The following is a 22,402-nucleotide window of genomic DNA, read 5'->3' as shown; positions in this document are numbered from 1 at the left end:
CTAGAACTAAAATAAAAACTAAAAACAAAACAAAACAAAAAAAAAACCATTAAGTAGTAGTTCTTAGTTCTGGCTATGCTCCAACCCTGTAAAGCTTTTTAAAATATAGGTCTACTTGCTACTCTCAGACCCTCTGAATCAGTCTCTGACATCTGTACTTTTTTTTGAGAGAGATAGAGAGCACACGTGTGCACAGGAGCAGGGGAGGGGCAGAGAGAAAGGGAGAGACAGAATCCCAAGTAGGCTCCTCACTGTCAGTGCAGAGCCCAACATGGGGCTCAATCCCACAAACCATAAGATTATGACCTGAGCCCACATCAAGAATCAGACATTTAACCGACTGGGACACCCAGGCACCCCTGGAATCTGTACTTTTTTAAGCCTCTACTGGATTAACCTCTACTCGGTAACAGGTGACAGTAAGGAATTAGTGTCAATTTTGTTAGGTCTGACAAGTAGTTATGCAAGAAAATGTCCTTTTTTTTTTCTTGGGGGGATACATGATGAAATATTGGGGGTAAAGTACCATGATATCTATAATTTACTTCACAACTCGGCCAAAAACACAGTTAATGAAGCAAACTATTGCCTACAGATGGTGAGTATATGAGTACTCACTGCTCTATTCTTTCTTTTTAAAATATAATTAAAAATTTTTATAACAGGGGCACACCTGGGTGGCTCAGTCAGTTAAGCTCAGGTCATCTCACGATTTGAGCCCCACATTGGGCTCTGTGCTGACAGCTCAGAGCACGGAGCCTGCTTCAGATTCTGTGTCTCCCTCTCCCTCTGCCCTTCCCCTGCTCATGCTCTGTCTCTCTCTGTCTCTCAAAAAGAAACATAAAATAAAAAAGTTAAAGTGAAAAGCAAATATCTCCATAGGTGATTCTTTCAGACAGCCAGGGTTAAGAACCACTGACCTACTGTTATTGACAGACCAAAACCAATTAATTGGAACTAATTGGGACTTTTTGGGGATAATGACAGCAAGTGGGAATGAAATGCTAAATCCAGCATTACTGGAGTCAGAATCCTGGGCTCTAATTCCAACTTTAATCACCTACCAGCTGTGAGACCTTGAGCAATTCACTTAACCTATCTCTGTTCCAGTTTCCTCCTCTGTAAATACAACAATACTAGGTACCTCTAGCTCATTGGAATAATGCAAGAAACAGCATAGTGTCTAACACACATTGATAGCACAGAAAGAGGACATACTGCATGCCAAGAAAAAGACATACTTCTCTAAGTGCATTGTTCGATTACCTTATTTAAATCCTCATAACAATCTTGCTGGGTAGACACATCATGGGCATTTTATAAATGAGGTAACAGGCACAGAAAGGTTGAAAGGGACTTGCCCAACTTCAAACTGCTCATAAGAGGTACAGCTGAGATTGAAACTCAAATCATATAGCTCTAAGGCCCATACTCTTAACTATTAGATCATATTAATAACTAAAGAACTCTCACTGAGTTCTTCATACAGCTTACATAAAAAAGTTTTGACTGTGGATTTGAATGCTTCCTTATTAAATTGGGAAAGACTGCTAATGCATTACATTAGGAAACTTGACATTTTAAGGGGATAAAAGCTGAATATTAAGTGCAGAGTAGAACTCAGGAAGAAAAAGTTATAAGATAGGGTGGAGCGGCTGGGTGCCTCTGTTGGTTAAGCATCTGACTTTGGCTCAGGTCATGATCTCACAGTTCGCAAGTTCAAGCCCTGTGTCAGGCTCTCTGCTGACAGCTCAGAGCCTGAAGCCTACTTCGGATTCTGTGTCTCCCTCTCTCTCTGCCCCTCCCCAACTCATGCTCTATCTCTCTCTCAAAAATAAATAAAACATAAACCAAAAAAAATGTTTTAATGTTATATAATGGAAAATGACTTAGTAGGCAAAGATAAAAAACATCTTGGCTTAATAGTAGATCAGAACATGATTATGAGTCAGCAATGTGGAGGCAATTACTGTATTGAGGAAGCAGGCATAATATTGGATATTAACAAGTATGGAATGCAGGAGATGAGAATTACATTCTGCACTGGTCAGACCCTATTACAATATGAAGTACAAAGAGATATATAAAAGTTGGGGAAATTTTAAAAAACAAACCAACAAAAAAGACATTAGGTATACAGAAAATCCAATTTGCAAAGACAGATGGCAGGGAGTGTGTTTATTCAACTCCTAGAAAGAAAGGCTGGGGGTTACTCAGCTATCAAAATTGGAAGGGTTTTTTAAAAAGGCTACTATAAACCTTTGTAGCTCAAGGTTATTAAACAACAGACTATACAATAAAGCACTATTTACATGAAACCAGGTATCTCTTGAGTGTTTAAGTTTGCACAAGATAAAATTATTGAGGAAGGGGGTCTTAAAAATAAAAAAACTGTTACAAATCATTTAACATGTTTTCTCCAGGAAGGCAGGGAATTTAATAAGCATGACTCCATGTAAGTTCCACTATTCTACCTTGTACTTCTCCCGCTTACTTCAGGGCTTGGAAAGGTTCTATTTGGATATAAAATTCATTCTATTCAGAGGTCAAATTCATCCTATTCTTCCTTCTCCCTCACTCCCAACTGTATGCCTAAATTTGAGAGTGGGTATGCTCCTGTAATAACCTTCAAAAGCCTGCTGAATGCAGTGGTCATTCAGCTCCATAGCTTACCAATAACTACTGCTGCAGGTGGGCTGTGTGAATAAGAGGTAAGCCATGGTCAATAAATTATTTAAGATTTTATGTCACTATGAGGTTTGTTTTTAAAGAGTTACATAATCTTGGGGCGTCTGGGTGGCTCAATGGGTTGAGCGTCCAACTTCAGCTCAGGTCATGATCCAGCGGTTTGTGAGTTCGAGCCCCACGTCAGGCTCTGTGCTGACAGCTCAGAGCCTGGAGCCTGCTTCCGATTCTGTGTCTCCCTCTCTCTCTGACTCTCCCTCACTTGTGCTCTGTCTCTGTCTCTCTCAAAAATAAATAAAATGTAAAAAAAAAAAAAAAAAAAAAAAGTTACATAATCTTAAGCTTAAAAAAAAAATTAAATTTTGGCCCAATATTCATAACAGCAAATCTTAAGAGAATCATGTGCTACTCTATTTCCAGAAGGTTCAGACTCCAGCTATTACAGGGAAATAATACTGTACCTGTCGAAACCTCTTTTTTATTTCTTCATCTGTCACTTCAGGATCTATCTGAAGAACCTGGAAGAATCAAAATCAAAACTGTAAAAGAGATTAGAAGAATTTATGAATTTAACAGGTGCCCAGTAATTATACATGTTATAATCAACATCTAGAGCAGTACTCAGTATTCTAGAAAAGTACCTGGCACACAGTTCTAAAAAATGCTCAAGGTACATAAATGAGGGGCACCTGCCTGGCTTAGTTGGTAAAGCTCGTGACTCCTGGTCTTGGGGTTTTAAGTTTGAGTCCCACACTGGGTATGGGTGAAGATTACTTAAAAAATAAAAAAAGAAATATGGGGTGCCTGGGTGGCTCAGTTGGTTAAGCATCTGACTCTTAGTTTCGGCTCAGGTCATGATCTCACAGTTTCATGAGTTCGAGCCCCCAATGGGCTCTGTGCTGACAGTGTAAAGCCTGCTTGGGATTCTCTCTCTCAGCCTCTCTCTTGGCTCCTCCCCCAGTTGCATTGTCTCTGTCTCTCTCAAAATAAATAAACTTTAAAAAAGGAAGGAAAGAAGGAAGGAAGGACGGAAGGGAGGGAGGAAGGAAGGGAGGAAGGAAAATGAGGGGCACCTGGCTGACTCAGTCGGGAGAGTGTGCAACTCTTGATCTTGGAGTTGTAAATTCAAACCTCAGGTTGGGTGTAGAGATTACTTTAAAAAAATAAAATAAAATATTTTAAAAAAGAAAAAAAAGAAACATAAATGAGAAAACCAGTAACAGAATAACAGTTATACCATTTTATGTTTCTCAATATGTATTTCTCAATATAAAATACATTTATGTTTTACTCCATCAGAAGGACAATTTATCTTATATCCAGAGACAGGTTTCTGGACCATGTTGCATTTCTCCTTCATTCATTAAAAAAAGCACCCCCCTACACACCCCTACTTATCTTTGCAAATGTGGAGAAAGTACAAATACGCAATAAGGAAAATATGAGACTGGATCCCTGATTTTCAATCCAGAAAGGCCCATGGAGCTCCCCTTTATATCTTTAATTCACATGGGCCAATGGTTCTCAGCCCAGAGTGAACATCAGAATTGCCTGTGAAGACCTGTGAGCGATGGGCCTACTATAGAAAAGTCTGGTTCCAACTCAGTAGAACTGAGGTACAGCCAAATGGAAGAATCAGCTGTATTTTTAGAGCAATTTGTTTTAAAGAATAAATTTAATCATTCTCCACGCCTAGGTAAGCTGGTGTTGACAGTCTTCACCATGGATCCTGAGCCCATCGCCACAAATATATATATTCACTCATTTATAGAGCAGCTACTACCTGCTGAACACACTGCTATGTACCAGAAATGCAAAGATAAATAAGCAGAGAAAACGTATTTTTTAATTACCATATAATAAGTGCTTTGGGGGGAAGATTTCACAGTGTAGTCCATGGATTCAACACAGCATTACTATTTATTTACTTGATATTCAAGGCCAGAGGGCGACAGGAGTTTGTTAGAAATCCAGAAGAGAAAGCCTCACTTAAGTGCAACAGAATCAGAATCAAAACTTAACAAGATCCCCAAGTAATCTGAATCGTATTAAAGTCTGAGAAACACTGGTAAGAAATGATGTAGGTTAGAAAAAAGTGTGTTCAACGTTAGCAGAACTAAGGACGGGGCAGGTGGGGGGTGGTGGGGAGATGGACAGCAAAGAGAAAAAAAATGAAAATAAACCTTGAAAAGAAAAACATATACCAGAAATTAAAAACGCAAAGTAACCTACCAAGCTTAGTCAGATGCTTGCAGTGTTTTAAAAAAAAACCTGGCAACAAGTAACGTCAAGATTTATTGCAAGCTTTCAAAACATTCCAACAGCCCACCTATAGTAATAAAGTTAGTGGTAGGCAATGGAGCTGAATGACCACTGCATTCGGCAGACTTTGGAAGGTTATGACAAGAACACGCCCACTCTCCAATGCTAGGCATACAATAAGGGTGAAGGAACAGAAGAACTTTAAAGCAACACATTTTCAAGATTCATTGTGTCCCCTCTACCTTCCCAAGGGAGAAGGGAATTGGGAAAAAGTCACTCAAGAAAAGTATGCAGCTATATAAGATTTATAGATAAAGGAAGGTAACTGTACATACACAAATATTCAGAAGAGAATTTTACCTTACCTTGATTCTGGGGAAAAGAAACGTATTGGAGCAAACCAAAGTCCAACCAGCCCCAGAAGGTGTACAAAATGAATGAGAAAGAATGGAAAACCTCCCACCCTCACATATAAAAAAAGCCTCCAATAAAGCTATAGCCTAGAACTAATGCCAAATGTAATTCATAAACCTTGACTGATTCCCAAGTTAAATAAAATAGCTATAATTAAGATTTGGGGGACAACTGGGGCCACTTGAGTGTGGACTACATTAGATGATGTTATTGAATTAATGTTGTTTTTCCTAGGTGCAATAATGGTGTTGTGGTTATATGGCTATATATTCTTATTCTGAAGAGATGCCTGGTAAATTATTTAAGCATGAAGCATCACAATGTCTACAGCTTACTTTCAGATAATCCGGCAAAAATGAAGGTATGTATATATACACACACACCAGCCTTGTTTTTCCAAGAATAACTTAATCACATGTGTACTGATCACTGGCAACAAAAATTCACTGAGTGCCTTCAAAGCTAATCAACTCCTTTTCTATCCTTAATAGATGGAGGTACCATATGTGGCCATGAAATACAATGAATACAGTGGGCCTATACCTGCGGCCCAAACCTCTTTAAAGCCAGCTTCACACTCAGTACAAACTTATGGAGCACCTATGATTCCTACTGTGCTCACTACTATTTTCACGGAATTGAAGGTCCATCAGGGGAGGAACAGACAAGAAACAATTCTTACAAACGTGACAAATGCCATATTACCAACATGGCTCTTAGGAAGCACACAGATCTGTTCAGATTCTTGGAAGGGTTTTCTGAACTCCTACTGTGTCTCAGGCTTTGGGGATACTGCAATCAAAAATCCAGTCTTAGACCTCAAAGAGTTCATTAACCATCACACATGAACAAAAATGCCTGACACTGATACAAGTTTCTGAACTCAAATTGTAACAGCCTCCTTTGGAATCTTTCACTTGAAAAAGTAATCCAGTCTTAAGTCATATGTGAACTCTATGAGCTGATAATTATGTACAAGTTCCAGAGTTCTACTAAGATAAACACCTTTCCTTCCAAAGTACTTAATAAGATACACAAAAAAATAAAGTTGGTAGAGCTCCTTGCTGGGGCCTTGAAGTTAAATCAAAAGAAGGAACATGAAAAGGACAGGACTGAGCAGGGGCACAGGTTCCTCTACGCTTATGGAAGAAGTAGAGAAGGGCCTTCAACTGAAGAGTAATTGCAGAATGCGTAAGATCCTTGCATAATAGCTGAAGGTTAGACGCATGGCCAAATAGGGAGCTAGAGAGAGGGCAGGAAGAGAAAAGAAAAATGCGCCCTGGATAAAGATTCCCATAATAAGGTCCCTCAGATTCCCAGTCTTACTCCTCCCTTTTCTACCTGCTACTCAGTGAGATGGTGTCTAGGCAGACCACTCACATTTCAGTTGACACCTGGGATGACAGCTATTCCTGCATTACTCTCCTTACTAGAAAAAGACCAGGGATCCCTGGGTGGCTCAGTCTCTTGATTTCAGCTCAAATCATAATCTGGCAGTTTGTTAGATTGAGCCCCACATCCAACTCTGCACTGAGTGCGAAGTCTGCTTGGGATTCTCTCTCTCCCTCTCCTGCTTACCTCTGTAGAAAACTCAGATTCATTTAGATGTCTCAATAGCTGCTACGTGAAAAACAAAAGTCACTCATTTCCTATATCACCAGGAACACCTAATTCTGACTCAAGGTTCAAAAAGCAACTTCATAAGGAGACAATGACAATAACACCCACCCTATATAGTGGCCACCACATCTGTAGAAAATAGAAAAGACAAAAGTTCTAATGGATGGTCATCGAGTCCTGCCCATTCAAACACAATCTCTCATCTTCCCAAGTGTCAACCTCACCGTATCTTTGTGTAAATATATTCACACATACATTCACACACACTGTCAACTCTTGAACACAGGTTTGAACTGCACGGGTCAACTTACATATGAATTTTTTTTCAATAAATATAGTATACTACTAGAAATGTATTTTCTCTTATGACTTTTTAATATTTTCTAGCTTACTTTACTGTAAAAATACAGTATGTAATACATATACAAACGTGTTAATTGATGGTTTGGTCTCAGTAAGGCTTCTAGTCAATAGTAGTTTATTAGTAGTTAAATTTGGGGGTGAGTCAAAGTCATACACAGATTTTTAACTGCATGAGGGTTTGTATGACTGACTAATCCCTGCATTGTTTAACGGTCAATTGTGAGTGTGTATATCGTATATACACATATATACGTATGCATAATGTGTACATATACTCCAACATTTTTTTTTAGTTTATTTTGACAGAGAGAGAGAGAGAGAGAGAGAGAGAGAGAGAGAGAGAGAGAGAAATCTCAAGCAGGTTCCACGCCCCAACACAGGGCTCGAACCCATGAACCACAAGATCATGACCTGAGCTAAAGTCAGACGCTTACCCAACTGAGCCACCAGAGCCCCTCAAACATACTTTATATAGTCAGGACAGGAACTACAGGGCAGTGACTTCCAGAACCACATTAACTAGTAGGGTGTTAAAATTCTAGCCTTCATAGTAGTCCCAACAATCTGTCATTTCTTTTCAATCAGATAACCACAGGAAACACAAATTACCCTAACAAATAAATGGTAAGTTATATGATCACATGTCCCCTTTTCATGGTACTCTGCACAATTTAAAAGTATGGTTAAATAGAGGGGTGCCTGGGTGGGTTAGTCAGTTGAGCGTCTGACTTCAGCTGTCAGATCATGATCTCCAGGCTCATGGGTTCGAGCCCCATGTCTGGCTCTGTGCTGACAGCTTAGAGCCTAGAGCCTGCTTCAGATTCTGTGTCTCCCTCTCTCAAAGATAAGTAAACATTAAAAAAAAAAAAAAAGTATGGTTAAATACAAAGAACATATCATCAAATTCTTTATCCTTCTCAAAAAAATTATCTTCTGGGGCGCCTGGGTGGCACAGTCGGTTAAGCGTCCGACTTCAGCCAGGTCACGATCTCGCGGTCCGTGAGTTCGAGCCCCGCGTCAGGCTCTGGGCTGACGGCTCAGAGCCTGGGGCCTGTTTCTGATTCTGTGTCTCCCTCTCTCTCTGCCCCTACCCCGTTCATGCTCTGTCTCTCTCTGTCCCAAAAATAAATAAAAAAACGTTGAAAAAAAAAAAATTATCTTCTCCATTTCCTCCCCCAAATTGTATCAAGAATACTCTTGGGGAAAAACAATCAGGGGCTCCTGGCTGGCTCAATCGGAAGAGCATGCGACTTTTGATCTTAGGGTCATGAGTTCAAGTCCCTTAACTCATGATCCCAAGACCAAGGGTCACATGCTCTTCCAACTGACCCAACCAGATGCCCCTCAAAAGTACTCTTTAAGTTTTCTGTCTTACCCTTCCCTTTCTGAGCAATACAATCCAAACACATTAAGTGGAGCCAGGCAAAGTAGACACCTATCCTGGGTAGGACATCAAGATAGCCCAGTGCAGGGTCAGAGCCCATCTGGGATGAAGATGGTGGGGACCACACAGGAAACAGTGGCCAGTCACACCATGGTGGAACACAAATGGGGTGAGAAGAGCATCCACATAGAAAGGTACCCTGACATGGAGGTACAAAGTGGGTTGAGAAGGGCATCTCAGTGGGCAGGCAGCCAGGCATAGGGTGTTAAAACCTAAGCAGGGTAAGACTGTGAACATGGGAGGGTAGCCAAGTGCAGGGTATCAGAGCCCAAGAGGGCTAAGGAAAGCATCCACATGAAAGCAGAGTTGCGGGGCGCCTGGGTGGTTCAGTTGGTTAAGCTTCTGACTCCGGCTCAGGTCATGATCTCACAGTATGTGAGTTTAAGCCCCACGTCAGGCTTTCTGCTGTCAGTACAGAACCTGCTTTGGATCCTCTGTCTCCCTCTTTCTCTGCCCCTACCCTGCAAACATGCATACCCTCTCTCTCAAAAATAAATAAACATTTAAAAAATTTCTTTAAAAAAAAGGAAATAGAATGTAACTGGGGTATTTGAGAGTGGGCAAGGTAAGAAAAGTGTCTACAAGGGAAGTGGCTTGGCACAGAGTATAGGAGCCCAAACAAAAATATCTCCACAAAGGGATGGCCTAGCATGGGAAACTTGTACTTGGTGAGGTGGGCGCCCATGTAGGAGGGCATCCAACATAGGAAGGCAGTCCAACAAGAGGTGTCAGAACCCAAGCAGAATGTAGACAGCACTGGGGCGCCTGGGTGGTGCAGTCGGTTAAGCGTCCGACTTCAGCCAGGTCACGATCTCGAGGTCCATGAGTTCGAGCCCCACGTCGGGCTCTGGGCTGATGGCTCAGAGCCTGGAGCCTGTTTCCGATTCTGTGTCTCCCTCTCTCTCTGCCCCTCGCCCGTTCATGCTCTGTCTCTCTCTGTCCCAAAAATAAAATAAAACGTTGAAAAAAAAAAAAAAAAAAAAAAGAATGTAGACAGCACTTGGATGGAAGTATGACAAGCACAGAAGTTGGAGCCTGATCAGGGTGAAGAGAGCCTCCATGCAAGGGTGGGGGGAGGGGGGTGGGGGGGTGGATGGAATGGAATTAGAGCCCAAGTAAGATGAGGAGGATGTTTTCAGAGGAAGGTAGCCCGACGTAAGGGTCAAAGCCAGAGCAGGGTAGAAACGTGCCTGTTTGATGGGGAGGATGCTGGAGTCCAAAAGGGATGAAGAGAGGTCCCAGGGAGCCAGAGGTGGGTGAGGAATGCACCCACCTGGAAGGGTAACCTGGCATGGGAGTTTTAAGCTCAGGTACGGTGAGGAATGGCAGCTGGGAGATCAGATGTAAACAGGACGATCGATTAAGTAAATATACACATATTTAAAATAGTGGGAGCCTGATTTCTCACTATGAGAGAAGGGAACTACAAACATGTAAAGAAAAAAGAAAAAAAAAACTAGAATAAACCCTGTAGTGTTGGATTGAAATTGGATGTAAATACATGTATGTACACATGCAAACACACATATGCATGCATACACATATACTCACTTCTTAGCCCTATCTACCAATAGGGTCTGGAGTAGTGACATTCCCAACAGCAATGAGTACACCTAGCACCCAAATCTTTATCTCTAAATACCATTCTTCACTAAAAGGAATCGGAGCTCCTCACTGAAATGACTTTAGGCTGGGTCAGGAAAAGTTACAAGAGTGTCTAGTAATCAAAGAATGATGAAAACATATCGAAAGACAGGACCTTGCTTGAAAGATAACCTACTGGCCCAATTTGGGACAACTTGAGCAACAAAATAAATAATACCAAAATACAACACACTGGATAAAATAGGAAACCCTAAGTCTATACTGACTAATAAATGAATAAACTGAAACTTTGATAAGAGAATATTTACACTGTCTCAAAGTGCCTCCCCATAAAATACTTACTAATTACAAAAGGGAAAAAAAGTAACTTATGAACACAGCAGGCACCTCTCCAAGTGATCAAGTTAACATCATTAGAAATGGGATAAACCTGGGATATTGGAAATATCATGTACTTTATAAGTTGCCAAGAGAAGAATACAGTATCACTTCTGTGATATTCCTGCATTCCAACATTGCATAAACTGAATCCAACTGAAGAAATATCAAACAACCTCAAATTGAGAGAGATGCTACAATATAACTGGCCTGGGTACGCCTGGGTGGCTCAGTCAATTAAGCGTCCAACTTCGGCTCAGGTCATGATCTCACAGATCGTGGGTTCAAGCCCCAACAGCTCAGAGCCTGGAGCCTGCTTCAGATTCTGTGTCCCCCTCTTTCTCCGCCCAACCCCTGCTTGTGCTCTGTCTCTGTCTTTCAAAAAAGAATAAACATTTAAAAAAAATTTTTTTTAATAAATAACTGGCCCGTAATCTTCAGAAATGGTAAGGTCGTCAAAGTCAAGGAAAGGCTGAGAAACTGTTCCAGACTAAAGACTAAACAGACACAACAACTAAATATAACAGTTGATTCTTGACTGGATCCTTTTGCTGTAGAGGACATTATTGAGACAACTGGCAAATTTGAATGGGGTCTGAGAACTACATGGTAACAGTGTACCAATGTTTCTTTCTTGATTTTGATGGTTATATTGTGCTTCAGTAGGAAAGTGTCATTTGTAGGAAAAACACACTGAAGTATTCTAGAGCAAAGGAACATCATACTAACAACTTGGTATCAAACAGTCCAAGAAAGTCTTCATAATGTACTTGTAACCTTTCTACCAATCTGAAATTGTTTTAAAATGAAACAGTTCTTGGGGTGCCTGGGTGGCTTAGTCCTTAAGCATCCAACTTCATCTGGCTCAGCTCATGATCTCGTGGTTCCTGAGTTTGAGTCCTACATCAGGGTCTCTGTTGTCAGTACGAAGCCCACTTTGGATCCTCTGCTTCTCTCTCTGCCCCTCCCTTCCTCTCTCCACCCCCCCCCCCTCAAAAATAAACATTAAAAAAAAAGATAAATAAAATGAAACAATTCTTTAAAAATTACTCTTCAGGAGCACCTAGGTGGCTCAGTCAGTTAAGCATCTGACTCTTGATTTCAGTCCACGTCATGAGCTCACGGTTCATGAGATTAAGCCCCAAGTCAGACTCTGCACTGACAGTGACGAACTTGCTTGGGATTCTCTCTCTCCCTCTCTCTCTGCCCCTCCCCACACACTCTGCACACACGCACACCCTCTCTCTCAAATCAATAAACTTAAAAAAATTTTTTTGTTACTCTTCAAAAAAACAGAAGCAATGGACGAGCCTTGAAAGCATTATGCTAAATGAAATAAGTCAGACACAAAAGTACAAATACTATACAATTCGACCTATATGAGGCACTCAGAATAGGCAAATTGATAGATAGAAAATAGAATAGAAATCACCAGAGACTGGGAGTAGGAGGAATAGGGAGTTATTGTTTAATGGGTTTGGAGTTTCTGTCTAGAATGATGAAAAAGTTCTAGAGATGACAATGATGGGTGCACAACACTGAATGTACTTACTGCCCCTGAAATGTACACCTAAAAACTGTTAAATGGTTAATTAGATGTTATGTATATTTTACCACAATAAAAAAAAAAAAAAAGTAGGAACAAAAAAAGTTTACAAGTGCTCAATAAGTGTTATTTTTATAAGATGTAACAATATTCATGTCATTCATGTCAAAGTTATTTATAATTGTGAATAACTAGAAACTAGTTTAAATATCCTATAATAAAGAAAAATACAGGAATTATTAAATAATTTTTTTTAATTTTCAGAGACAGAGAATATGAGCAGGGGAAAGGGGCACCAGGGGGAGAGAGACAGAATCCTAAGCAGGCTCCACACTCAGTATGGGGCCCGACGCGGGGCTTGACGCACGATCCTGAGATTACGAACTGAGCTGAAATCAAGAGTTAGATGCTCAACTAACTGAGCCACCCAAACATCCCAGTAAAGGAATTCTTTAAATAAAAACTGTGAAGACTTTTAAAAATGTGTACACCAGGGGCGCCTGGGTGGCGCAGTCGGTTAGGCGTCCGACTTCAGCCAGGTCACGATCTCGCGGTCCGCGAGTTCCAGCCCCGCGTCAGGCTCTGGGCTGATGGCTCAGAGCCTGGAGCCTGTTTCCGATTCTGTGTCTCCCTCTCTCTCTGCCCCTCCCCCGTTCATGCTCTGTCTCTCTCTGTCCCAAAAATAAATAAACGTTGAAAAAAAAAATTTAAAAATGTGTACACCAGGGTGCCTGTGTGGCTCAGTCAGTTAAGCATCCGACTTCGGCTCAGGTCACGATCTCAGTTAGTGACTTCGAGCCCTGAGTTGGGCTGTCTGCTGTCAGCACAGAGCCCACTTCAGATCCTGTCCCCTTCTCTCTGCCCATTCCACCCTCAAAAATAAATAAACTTTAAAAAAACAGTAGAAGTTTCTTTTTAAAAAATGTATACACAGGGACACCTGAGTGGCTCAGTCGGTTAAGTGTCTGACTCCGGCTGAGGTTGTGATCTCATGATCCATGGGTTCGAGCCCCACGTTGGGCTCTGTACTGACAGCTCAGAGCCTGGAGCCTGCTTCGGATTCTATGTCTCCCTCTCTCTCTGCCCCACCCCTGTTGATGCTCTGTCTCTGTCTCTGTCTCTCTCAAGAAATAAACATTAAAATTAAAAAAAAAAATGTATACACATATTTTGTATAAAAATATAGCACTTATTTTATTTATTTCAATCTAATTTAGTTAACATATAGTGTAATAATGACTTCAGGAGTACAATTTAGTGATTCATCACTTACACATAATACCCAGTACTCATCCCAAGTGCCCTCCTTAACGCCCATCACCCATTTAGCCCATCCTCCCTACCCCTCCAGCAACCCTCAGTTTGTTTTCCATATTTGGGTCTCTTATGGCCTGCCTGCCCCTCTGTTTTTATCTTTTTTTGTTTCCCATTGTTCAACTGTTTTGTTTCTTAAATTCCACATATGAGGGAAATCATATGACATTTGTCTTTCTCTGATAGACTTATTTCACTTAGCATAATATAATCCAGTTCTGTCCACGTTGCTGCACAGTACAGCATTTAAAATAGCATGAAGTAGGGGTGCGTGGGTGGCTCAGTCGGTTAAGCATCCGACTTTGGCTCAGGTCACGATCTCCAGTTCATGAGTTCGAGCCCCGTGTCAGGCTTTGTGCTGACAGCTCAGAGCCTGGAGCCTGCTTTGGATTCTGTGTCTCCCTTTCTCTCTGCCCCTCCCCACCACTTGCACACACTCTCTCTCTCTCAAAAATAAACATTAAAAAATTTTAAAAAATAAAATAGCATGAAGTACATTATCCTCCTTGTTGCAAAACAGAACTTTTAAAACAGTTCAAGTATAAACAATTAAGATGGAGCTATTTCTCTTAGGTGGGATTATACTTGATTATTCTTGCTTTTATTATATTTCAAATCTTTGTAAGAAATATGATTTACTTTCATATTTAGGAAAAGTTTAAAATTATAAAACAAAGGAGACCCAGAAAGTATATTTGCTTGTCCATAACCCTGTGGTCATTTTTTGGTTGTTGGATATTTGATATATTTTTTTAAGTTTACTTATTTTTGGAAGAGAGAGAGAGAGAGAGAGAGAGAATGGGAAGGGCAGAGACAGGGAGACAGAGAATACCAAGCAGGCCAACATGGGGCTCAAACTCAGGAACCATGAGATCATAACCTGAGCCAAAACCAAGTGAGTCAGATGCTTAACCAAGTGAGCCACCCAGGCACCCTGGGCTTTCAATATTTTTTACTGCAGTACAAAAGAAAAGTTGTAACAAGCAAACTAAATCAAAGATCCTAAGTTTATCAAGGGTAGCTAGCCCTTCACATCTGAAAATAAAGCCCTGTATGTTAGGGTTGGTAAAAGATGGAGAATATTTGACAGGTCACAGACCATCTCATTTTTCCTAACATGCTGCCTTCTCATGCTTTGCTCACAATAAAACCAGCCAATCTCAGTTCCAACTATAAGACAAAGGTGTATGTTCTGATGTAAGTCTGCCTGCAGCTATGAAAAGCTCCCATCACAAGGCCATAGCAACATCAAACAGCTCACCTCAAACGGGTTCAAATTGAAGTAGGAGGAACCAGGACGGGTCAATCTTTCAATCTGATTTTTGGATGTTAGAACTGAATCTCTCTTCTCTATTTGTTTGACCTAAAATGAAGGGAGATAAAAACTTCATTACTAAAGTTCAATAATAAACTCTGAATTGTCATTTTAACAAGCTACTGACATGTTGAGCAAAATCTGTCTACATGTGAACATTTGAAGAATAATTACAACAGGTATCATTCACTGAATTCTAACAATGTAAAAACTTTACATATATTGATTCCTCTCAACCATCCTATACAGTAGATACTACTACTATTCCCATTTTACAGATAGGAAAACTGAGACTTAGAGAGGTTAACTGATCTGTTCCTGGCTACCCAACTTGTAAACTAGAATTTTAACTCCAACAGTCTGACTCCAAGATAAGAATCACAAATAAACATAAATAAGTCACAGCCACCACCTTCAAAGAGCTTCCACTTTATGACAGAAGATGTACTAGTTTTGTTCATACTTAATTTACAATTTTTTATTTAAGAAAAATACAATTACACTGAAATATACTATACACTAAAAACAGCATTAAAAAAGTATATGGGAGGGACAAGTAATTCTGCCTACCTATCACGCGAATAGAGTTAGAAAAATCCCGGACCCAAAACACCACCAAGGAGAACAGGCACTAGGTAGTGCCAGAAAAACATCCTTGGTACCACTGTCAGAATTGGAATGCTAGTTGAAATGAATCATGTTATGTTTATATGTTATATACCATCTTTATTCCTGATGGCCAAAAGGAGTTTGGAAATAATTTCGGTAGCATAAAAAGCCATTCCTTCTCAGTATCTTTCCTCTTCACTTTCTTGAAAATAGCATGTCACTCCTCACCCCATCTTCTTTCCTAGACTTATGTTTCCTCGTAGCACGTATCACTACCTGACACTATATTTTACGTGTTTGTTTATTGCTTATCTTTCTCTATAGGATGCAAGCTCTAAGACAGGATTTTTCTATTGTTCACTACCATACCTCCAGCACCTAAACAGTACATTTGTACGTGTCAGGTGCTCAAGAAACACTGGTTGAATGATGACTGAAGGGTCCTCCTTTATGTACTTTCCCTCGTTCAATTCAGAGAAGCCAGAATTGTTTTTAGTTTATTTTTATTTCTAACTAAGAGATGGTAAGTGAAACAATTTCCAGTGTAACTGATGAGTAGTCATTAGAGGTCAATAAACTTTGGTACCAGCATATCAACATTTTCATGTGAATTAGGCATTTCAAAAGGACAGACTATAAAGGATATGCTAATTCCGTTTTCAAATTTAATACTGTGGAGAATCTACTATGTAACAAGCACTGTTACAAATACCAACGATAAAAGATGAATGTGACATGGTGCTGAACTCTGAGCAGCTCACAGCCTAGACAGGAGCAACTCCATTCCTCAAATCCATGCCATTCAGCTTTAACTCTTAGAAAGATGCTTCTTTCTGCTTTATATGTTATGACACCTTTTCTTATATCTTAACTCCTTTAGCGTTCATAAAAACTCTTGTTTTAATATTAACTCTGGCTTTACAGAGGTAAAAACCTAAGATCTGCAAAATCAATGTTTTGAAAGAATTAAAACACAGTCCAACTGCCTTGCAAAAATCCAATCCAAGGTCCTCTGACTCCAAATGGCATGCTTTTCATTTATTCATTCATTTATTCAACAAATATTTACCAAGCAATTACTATGACGTACGTGCTGGAAATGCGACAATAAGTGAGGCTCACACCAAACTGACCCCCAATCCTAACATGATACCAAGCTGATATCTGCTGTAAGACCCAGAACAAATTATTTCGCTTCCCTAAACCTCAGGTTTGTCATCTGTAAAACAAAGATAATGCCTCCCTGGCATGATGCATAGTGCCTGGCGCCCACGAATGGCAGAAATAACCAGTAATACAACTCATTACAGAGGACTAAGGGTAGACAGTGCTTCCGTTCAGAATAAAAATGAGGCCCAGCAAAGTTAAGTCGCCCCCAAGAAGGCCGGACTCTGCCAGCCCCTGTCAGCCTCGGACTCCGCGGACTTGGGGCCCTCTGCACGCGCCCAGGCACTTCGTTGGCCTCAATCGTCGTCTACCCGCAGACGTCGGACCCTGGCCCCTTTTTCGATGCCCAAGGGATTCCCTCAGCAGCTACAAGGCAGAGATGCGCACACACACCCCCAGCCCCCCTGCCTGCCCGAAGGCCAGACAGGAGGAACCGCCCAACGGTCCAGGCCAGGAAGACCACTGCCTTTGCCCGCTGGGAAAGTAGGACCGAGTGGGGTCGCCCCGGTGCCACTACTCCTCACTCGGTGTTCACCTCACTGTAGAAGGTCATAAATGCTTCCTCAGTGCTCCCTCCGCCAGCCGAAGCCCCGCTCTCTCCTGGAGCCGCCATTTCCCCGGCCCAGCAACCACGTGACTCTCCCGCGCAGGCGCAGCCTTCTGTGATTCTTACAGGCCCGCCTCCCTAGCTCCGCCCCCTTCCTTGTGACTCTTAAAGGGCTGGCTCCCAAGACAGAAACCTCTAACCTAAATAGACTCTTTTTAATTGAGGTGAGATACACATAACATATAATCAAAATGAACAGTTCAGTGCCTCTTTACACTCACAGTGTTGTGCAACCACCAACCTCTATCTACTCCCAAAACACTTTCATCACCCCAGAAGGATACTTAGCACCTATAAAGCAGTTCCTCCCCATTCCCTTTTCTATTCAACCCCTTACATCAACCAGTCAGTGTTCTGACTCTATGGATTTACCTATCCTGGACATCTTATATAAATGCAATCATACAATGTGTGACCTTTTGTATCTGCCTTCTTCACTTAGCATAGTGTTCCCAAGATTCATCCAAGGTATAGCATGAATCACTATTTCATTACTTTTTATGGCTGAATGATACTCTGCTGTGTAAATATACCAATTTATTTTCACTCATCAAGGGATAAACATTTGGATTGTTTCCATCTCCTAGCTATACTGAAATGGTGCTTCTACGAATATGTGTGTACATGTATTTGAATACTAGTTTTCAGTTTCAACGGGGGAGGGTACACACCCAGAAATGAAATTGCTGAGTCTTATGGTAATTCTGTATTTAACTTTTTGAGCAACTGCCAAGCTATTTCCCCCAGTGGCTGAACCCACCAGCAATGTACAAGCATTACCCTTCCTCCACATCCTCACCAACACTTGTTATTTTCCTTTTTTTTTTTTAAATTACAGCCATCATAGTACCTAGACTATCCTTTGCACAAGTTCAGTAAGACCCTCCATTGGATGCCCAGCCTAGGACATAATCAAGAAACAACAGTATCGGAGAACTAGAAACAGAATTTCTGAAACTAGAATGGCACTTAAATATCATCTAGAAACACAGCAAATTATTACCACTACATAGTGATCTTATAAGTGATTATTATTTCTATCCTTCTGCTTTTGTGTTTTTCCAAGTTTTATGCTATCAACATTTGAAAATGTGCCCTGCAGGTTATTTCCTCTCATTTAAGTCATACAAACCAGGGTTGGTATTTCTCCAACCAAAAGATGATCAATAAAACAGTTCCACAACTTCAGGGAAAGTAATGAAGGTATTTTTATAATTACGAACAAGATAATTTGGCCCAACCCTCTCCTCTAAAAGGAGGAAAAAAACTGAACTCAGAGAGAGAAAATGACTTAGGAAAAGGCTATAACTACTACGGTCTTGTTCACACTTGTTAGATGGCTTTAGGAAGGTCAAGGCAAAGTCTTCCCTAGACTCCTACTTATGGTCTTTTCCACTTCATTACTTCACATTACCAAAAGTCCAGCTATCAAGCCTATTTGATTGCATATTAATGCATTTTACAAATATTAAATTCAGTGCCTACTTGATCAGGCCCTGATAACTTTAAATGATGACAAGTGCAAAGACAGAGAGAGAAAGAACAAAACAGAGCTGTAATAAAATGACTAATGAGGTCAGGGAAGGTTTCTGAGAAGGTGACATTTAAGCTGCAACTTGAGTGAAATGTCAATACAAGAAAAGAACACTGGCATCTCTTAAGAGACTACATATATATATACACACATATACATATACTTATAAAAATTTTTTCCCCACAACCCTAAGTCGGAGCATCCTGGACATAGCCCCCCAACCCCTACATTAGCCATCTTTTTGATGCTAGTAGCCCAGGAAAGGGAAGGCTTTCTTTGTGTGTTTAATAACTTCAGGATTGGAATCGCGGTATGGGGTGGATGCCACAATTCAGTCTGATAGGTCCAAGAGCTCAAAATCCGACTTCTGACTGAGTTCCTCCTCCATTATTATTCTTGTCCTTTGGCCCCAAAGCCCTTGCCAGAGATTGGCTAAGAATAGGCCCGCCTCTCGCTCAGGATTCGCCGCGAACTGCAGGAACCCCTCCCCCTCCACCTCATTATTTGCTACTCCTAGGTAAGTCCCGCCTCTCCATGGAAAAGATTGGCTGCGTGGCTCCCAGCGTCGTTAGCGCCTGCTGAGAGTCTGCGCCGCCAGGGACTTGGAGAGGTGCGGTTCTGACAACAATGGCTGTCACGGCTTTTGCTGCGCGAGTGCGGCTAGGCGTGTGGGGCGTTAGGGCCTTGCAGGCCCGAGGCTTCAGCTCCGAACGGGTACGCTGGCAGGAGTATCCGTTGTCCCATCCCTGAGCGCGGATCCCATCTCTTCGCACCTTTACCGATGTTCTCGTCTCTCTCCGCAGTCAGAGGACTCCCGCGCGGGTTCGATCCGGGAGGCCGGTGGGGCCTTCGGAAAGAGAGAACAAGCTGAAGAGGAACGATACTTCCGGTGAGGCCCACGGAACCCCGAATCCAGTCCGAGATCTCTCAGGGCCTTCGGATCCTACTTAAACTTCCAGTCCCCCTACCCTTCCCTCCCTGGCGCCCTAGGGGCGCCCATCCCCCAATGGAACTCGCAGGACCTGTACTTAGTTACCCCTCACACTTGAGGTCACGACTGTCGCCACTTATATATAGGGCGCTCCCCTGCCAAATAGTCCAGAGGCCCTTTTGGGGGCCTAATGCCATTTCCATCCTCGTGTCTCCAGAATTCTCAAACCGTGGCTCAACTCTTCCTGAATCATTTACCATGCCCACCCAGGGAATTCTCCCCTGGCCGTGCGAAGTGGCTTCCAGATTCTTCCAAGAGTGTCTAGATCCCACTGCCCAATATTTGCAGACCTTCTGAGCCTGCTTTCCGTGGTCCTCACCCACTCCTTAACCCCTCTAAATTCATTTTTCTCCTCCACATGGATGAACTCCCTGACTCTTCAGACCCTCAGCCATTTCTAGACCCTCATGCGTCTCCATTTCGGCCAGAGTGAGTGGGTCACAGGAGCTGGTGGCAGCTGCTTTTGGTTGGAATCCTCCTCCCGCACTTCTTGGAGACTTTTGCCCTGCCTAGCCTAGCCCAGCCCAGCCCAGCCCAGCGTCTGGGCTGGATAGATTTCTCTCCTGCATAAGAGTGGAGAACAGGCTGAACCTAGCAAGTCTTTCCCACCCCTTAGTTATCCTTTTCTGACTTCTACCCCCAGTGGGGAGCAGCTTGGAACTAATCTTCTGTTTGTCCTTTGGTCTATCTTTTCACTTCTGCCCTTTCTTACTCACTCTTAAGAATTATCACCATTGGAGCACTTGGTGGCTCAGTTAAGTAAGCATCAGACTCTTGGTTTTTGGCTCAGGTCATGATCCCCCAGTTTGTGGGTTCAAGCCTGGCATCCGGCTGCGCACTGACAGTGTGGAGCCTGCTTGGGATCCTATCTCTTTCTCTTTCTGAAAATAAATAAACTTAGAAAAAAATTATCACCGGGGCACCTGGGTGGCTCAGTCGGTTAAGCGTCCCACTTCAGCTCAGGTCATGATCTCACGGCTTGTAAGTTTAAGCCCCGCGTTGGGCTCTGTGCTGACAGCTCGGAGCTTGGAGCCTGCTTCAATTCTGTATCTCCCTCTCTCTCTCTCTCTCCTTACCCTGCTTGTGCTCTCTGTGTCTCATAAATGAATAAATGTTAAAAAAAAAAAATTATCACCATGCCAAACCAGAGAGCCAAGGCAAAGCCCTTAGGGACCATCTAATTGGGCCTCCACATTTTACGTGAAGAAAAACCGAGGCCCAAATGTAGCCAAAGCAACATTTGAATGTCCCTTCTTGAGACCTAAATTGAGCTGCCAATACTTTTTTTTCTTTACCCTTCATTTTGGCCTTTTCAGTGAGCCATGCGTTTCCCTATGCAAAGAAAGCCCCCTAGATAAATTGAGATAAGACATGGGTATTTGTCCTTTAACAATACCCCTTTGTCCATACATCCCTCCTTTTGCTCTTTTTTTCCACAAAAAAGGGATTCTGGTCTCTGGGTGGTTCCTGTCGTAAGGTGTTGGGGACTTAATGTCACACCACTCTGGAGTTTTAGAAATCTCCAAATCAGTTAAATCAGTTAAATCAGTTAAAGAGAAATCTGAAAGGAATAACTCACAAACGATGGAATTTCAGGCACTGGCACCAGGATAATGGAATCATTTGGTCATCTCCTAAAGATGGATATATCCCGAGATGGAGTATTCTATCACTGGTGGGGTTTAGGATAGAAGAGGGTGACCAGCCAGACTCCCATGGGATTGGGACTGCTGTTCTTTGCCTTAGGTATTGTGGGTTATGCTTAGAGATCTCTGCGGGATGAAGGATTGGGATTAAACACAGCCACTGTGTCCTTGTAGAGCACGCACTAGAGAACAACTAGCAGCCTTGAAGAAACACCATGAAGATGAGATCAGTCATCATATAAAGGAGATTGAGCGTCTGCAGAAAGAAATTGAGCGGCACAAGAAGAAGATTAAACATCTCAAACGTGATGAGGAGGAAGATGATTAAATGCACACAGTTCCCATAGAATGGCTATGTATTGTTGCTCACTTCTATGTAAACATAGTCCTGGTTTTATTAAATATCTGTGTGCTGCCAACAGATTATAATAAATTATCATCAGTGAATTGTGTCAAATGCCTTCTTCCACTGTCTGGAAAGGGGTAAGAGGGACATACTACTGGACTGCTAAAATGAATCAGACAGGGTACCTGCAATAGGGAACTCAAAGAGCACAGTGTGATAAGTGCTATGCAATTTATGGGGCAGGGGGCTGTGACACAAGGAAATTCCCTCTTCCTTTCTGGTACTAGTCAGAGGTGTTCAGAGAAAGCCTCTTGAGAAGCAAACCCTAATCCAAGACCTGAGGTTAAGAGCAGCCTGGAAAACAGGAATGATAGGATATCATTCAAGGCACCATCAGTCCATTTTGCATTTATAAAATGATTTGAAAGGGGTACCTCGCTGGCTCAGTCGGTAGAATGTGCTATTCTTGATCTCAGGGTCATAAGTTCAACCCCCATGTTGGGTGTAGAGCTTACTAAAAATAAAAATTAAAAGGCACCTGAGTGGGTCGGTTGGT

The 22,402-nt window shown here is 41.9% G+C and overlaps 2 protein-coding genes across 2 annotated transcripts in view; one reads left to right on the top strand and one right to left on the bottom strand.

Annotated features, from left to right (window-relative positions):
* Positions 1 to 17,374, bottom strand: part of DNAJC8 (DnaJ heat shock protein family (Hsp40) member C8) — a 28,117-nt gene extending 10,743 nt beyond the window's left edge. Inside the window, exons 1-3 of the mRNA XM_047870794.1 lie at positions 17,258 to 17,374; positions 14,893 to 14,994; positions 3,147 to 3,203 (exon numbers count right to left, since the gene is read on the bottom strand). Of these exons, the coding sequence (XP_047726750.1) occupies positions 3,147 to 3,203; positions 14,893 to 14,994; positions 17,258 to 17,335 (237 nt within the window). The 5' untranslated portion in view covers positions 17,336 to 17,374. The remainder of the gene's footprint in view (positions 1 to 3,146; positions 3,204 to 14,892; positions 14,995 to 17,257) is intronic.
* A 2,044-nt stretch (positions 17,375 to 19,418) lies between these two features.
* On the top strand, positions 19,419 to 21,947 carry ATP5IF1 (ATP synthase inhibitory factor subunit 1). Its single transcript, XM_047870796.1, has 3 exons — positions 19,419 to 19,577; positions 19,667 to 19,752; positions 21,675 to 21,947. Exons 1-3 carry the CDS (start codon positions 19,491 to 19,493, stop codon positions 21,826 to 21,828), a joined length of 327 nt encoding a protein of 108 aa, XP_047726752.1. The 5' UTR covers positions 19,419 to 19,490; the 3' UTR covers positions 21,829 to 21,947.
* Positions 21,948 to 22,402: the final 455 nt, after the last annotated feature.

The sequence above is a fragment of the Prionailurus viverrinus genome, chromosome C1, assembly GCF_022837055.1.
Source record: "Prionailurus viverrinus isolate Anna chromosome C1, UM_Priviv_1.0, whole genome shotgun sequence".
NCBI classification, from domain to species: Eukaryota; Metazoa; Chordata; class Mammalia; order Carnivora; family Felidae; genus Prionailurus; species Prionailurus viverrinus.
Note: the sequence above shows the minus strand (reverse complement) of the source record. Positions and strands in the feature narration are given on the sequence as shown.